Source organism: Medicago truncatula, chromosome 5, assembly GCF_003473485.1.
Source record: "Medicago truncatula cultivar Jemalong A17 chromosome 5, MtrunA17r5.0-ANR, whole genome shotgun sequence".
NCBI classification, from domain to species: Eukaryota; Viridiplantae; Streptophyta; class Magnoliopsida; order Fabales; family Fabaceae; genus Medicago; species Medicago truncatula.
This window is the reverse complement of record NC_053046.1, coordinates 28,516,674-28,518,574: the sequence shown is the minus strand read 5'-3', so window position 1 is coordinate 28,518,574 and position 1,901 is coordinate 28,516,674. Positions and strand designations below refer to the sequence as shown.

The following is a 1,901-nucleotide window of genomic DNA, read 5'->3' as shown; positions in this document are numbered from 1 at the left end:
AGGTTTCGCTTGAGTGTGTGATTTTGCACACTTTCATTCTTCCGTCGCTGGTTGGTTAGTCAGGCTACGTACCAATTGCAATCAAAGCTCGTCTCTTTCATTTGAGGTCATCGGAGATGGAGAAGAAATATGTTTTTTCCACAAAAGAAAAGGTTGGTACCTATATACATGATGATATTACCTTCTCAAATCTATCAAAATTACCTCTGAAATCTTTGAAGCGATTTGGATGCGTACGCAAATCATGATCACTTTTATTTGAAAATCCTCTTTTCATGAACATGGTCCGTAACAATTTCTTATCTGACAACCCTTCTTATCACCACAATGTATCTCTCGTCCTAGTGCGTGATGTACCAAACAGAGATATATTTAAGGGAGTTTTGTATTCTTTTTTTGGGGAGAGATTTGAAAATAGAGCCAAATTAAATCTGCCAAATCCATTTCAAGAAGGATCTGAAGCTCCTTATCGTTTTCACCGTTTTAATATTTTAAATCTGGGGGATTTTAATAACTTTATTTGTGTCCAATGTCATCTTCGTCATAACTCCAAATGGGATGCAAGATTTGCACTATGGAATCCAACTACAGACGAATTCAAGGTCATTCCTCATAGTCATAATAGGTTTCAACCGTTTGGTGCAAATGCTAGCCATGATGTGATGAATTTTCACTCAAGTAGTCATGTTTTTGGATTTGGCTATGATTCTTGTACAGATGACTATAAGATGATTAGTTATGTGACATTTTCAGCCCCACCGTTCTTAGAATGTATCGGTTATGAGCCATTGGGAGATACACCTGAACCTTTCTGGGAGATATACAGCCTAAAAAGTAACTCTTGGAGGAAACTTGATATTGTTATTCCTATAACACAAGTTTTCGCAGGTATGGAAGCCAAGGTGTATATGAATGGAATGTGTCATTGGTGTATTACAATCAATTCTGATTCTGATTCTTATTTTGAATTTGAATCAAAGTTGGTGTCCTTTGATTTGAACAACGAGGTGTTTTTTACCACACCTATACCCTCAGACATATATGATGGCTCTCCCAGAGAAGAACGTATATGGAAACAATTGGTGGTGTTAAATGGATATATTGCCTTGATCACATATGAAGAACAAATGACTACTTGTAACATATCAATTTTGAGTGAACTAAGTGTAAAAGAATCATGGATTAAACTCTTCATTGTTGGACCGTTGCATTGCGTTGAAGAACCTTTTGGAATGGCAAAGGGTAAAATAATCTTCAAAAAGAAAGACAGAGAAATAAATTGGTTTGACTTAAGAACCCAAATGATTGAGGAGCTTGATATTAAAGGAGAATATTGTGATATAGCAGTTTACAAGGAAGGCCTTCTTCCAATTGGTGGAATAAATATGTAATTCCTTTTCTTGTTTTCATCTTGAGATGTGATGATGAAGGTTATTGGATATGACATTGCATACAAACTGATATAGTTTCAATATCAATAAGAATAATCTTTTGCCTTTAGTTTTTATGTAAAGGTAGTATCTATACTTTTATGTTTAATTTCGTGCTTTATTGTTTCTTTTGCGTTTCAAATCTAAATGAATAAACTGAATGTGGTTTAAGCTTTATGGCTTAGTTCAAATTATTAAGAATAATGATATAGTAAGTTAGGATACTAGTTTAGTTACTATATAAGTCATTAGGTGACTCATTTGTAACTATCTTTTCCATTCTTGTATCATTTCAACTATCATCAATAGAATAGTTTTCCAAGCTTTTCTCTCCTATATTCATGTTTACTAGGAGATGGTAGTAGGGACAATCCCTAGAGGAAGCTTCAAGCTTTCTTTCTTGTAGTGTTGGCAATATTCCATTAAGTTCTTTGGAATTCCTGTTAGGGCAAAACTGAGGAAAAGTAAAAC

The 1,901-nt window shown here is 34.4% G+C and overlaps 1 protein-coding gene across 1 annotated transcript; it reads left to right on the top strand.

Annotated features, from left to right (window-relative positions):
- Nucleotides 1-281: 281 nt before the first annotated feature.
- Nucleotides 282-1,391, top strand: LOC11435480 (F-box/kelch-repeat protein At3g06240). The gene has a single exon (XM_003615124.1). It carries the CDS (start codon nucleotides 282-284, stop codon nucleotides 1,389-1,391), a length of 1,110 nt encoding a protein of 369 aa, XP_003615172.1.
- Nucleotides 1,392-1,901: the final 510 nt, after the last annotated feature.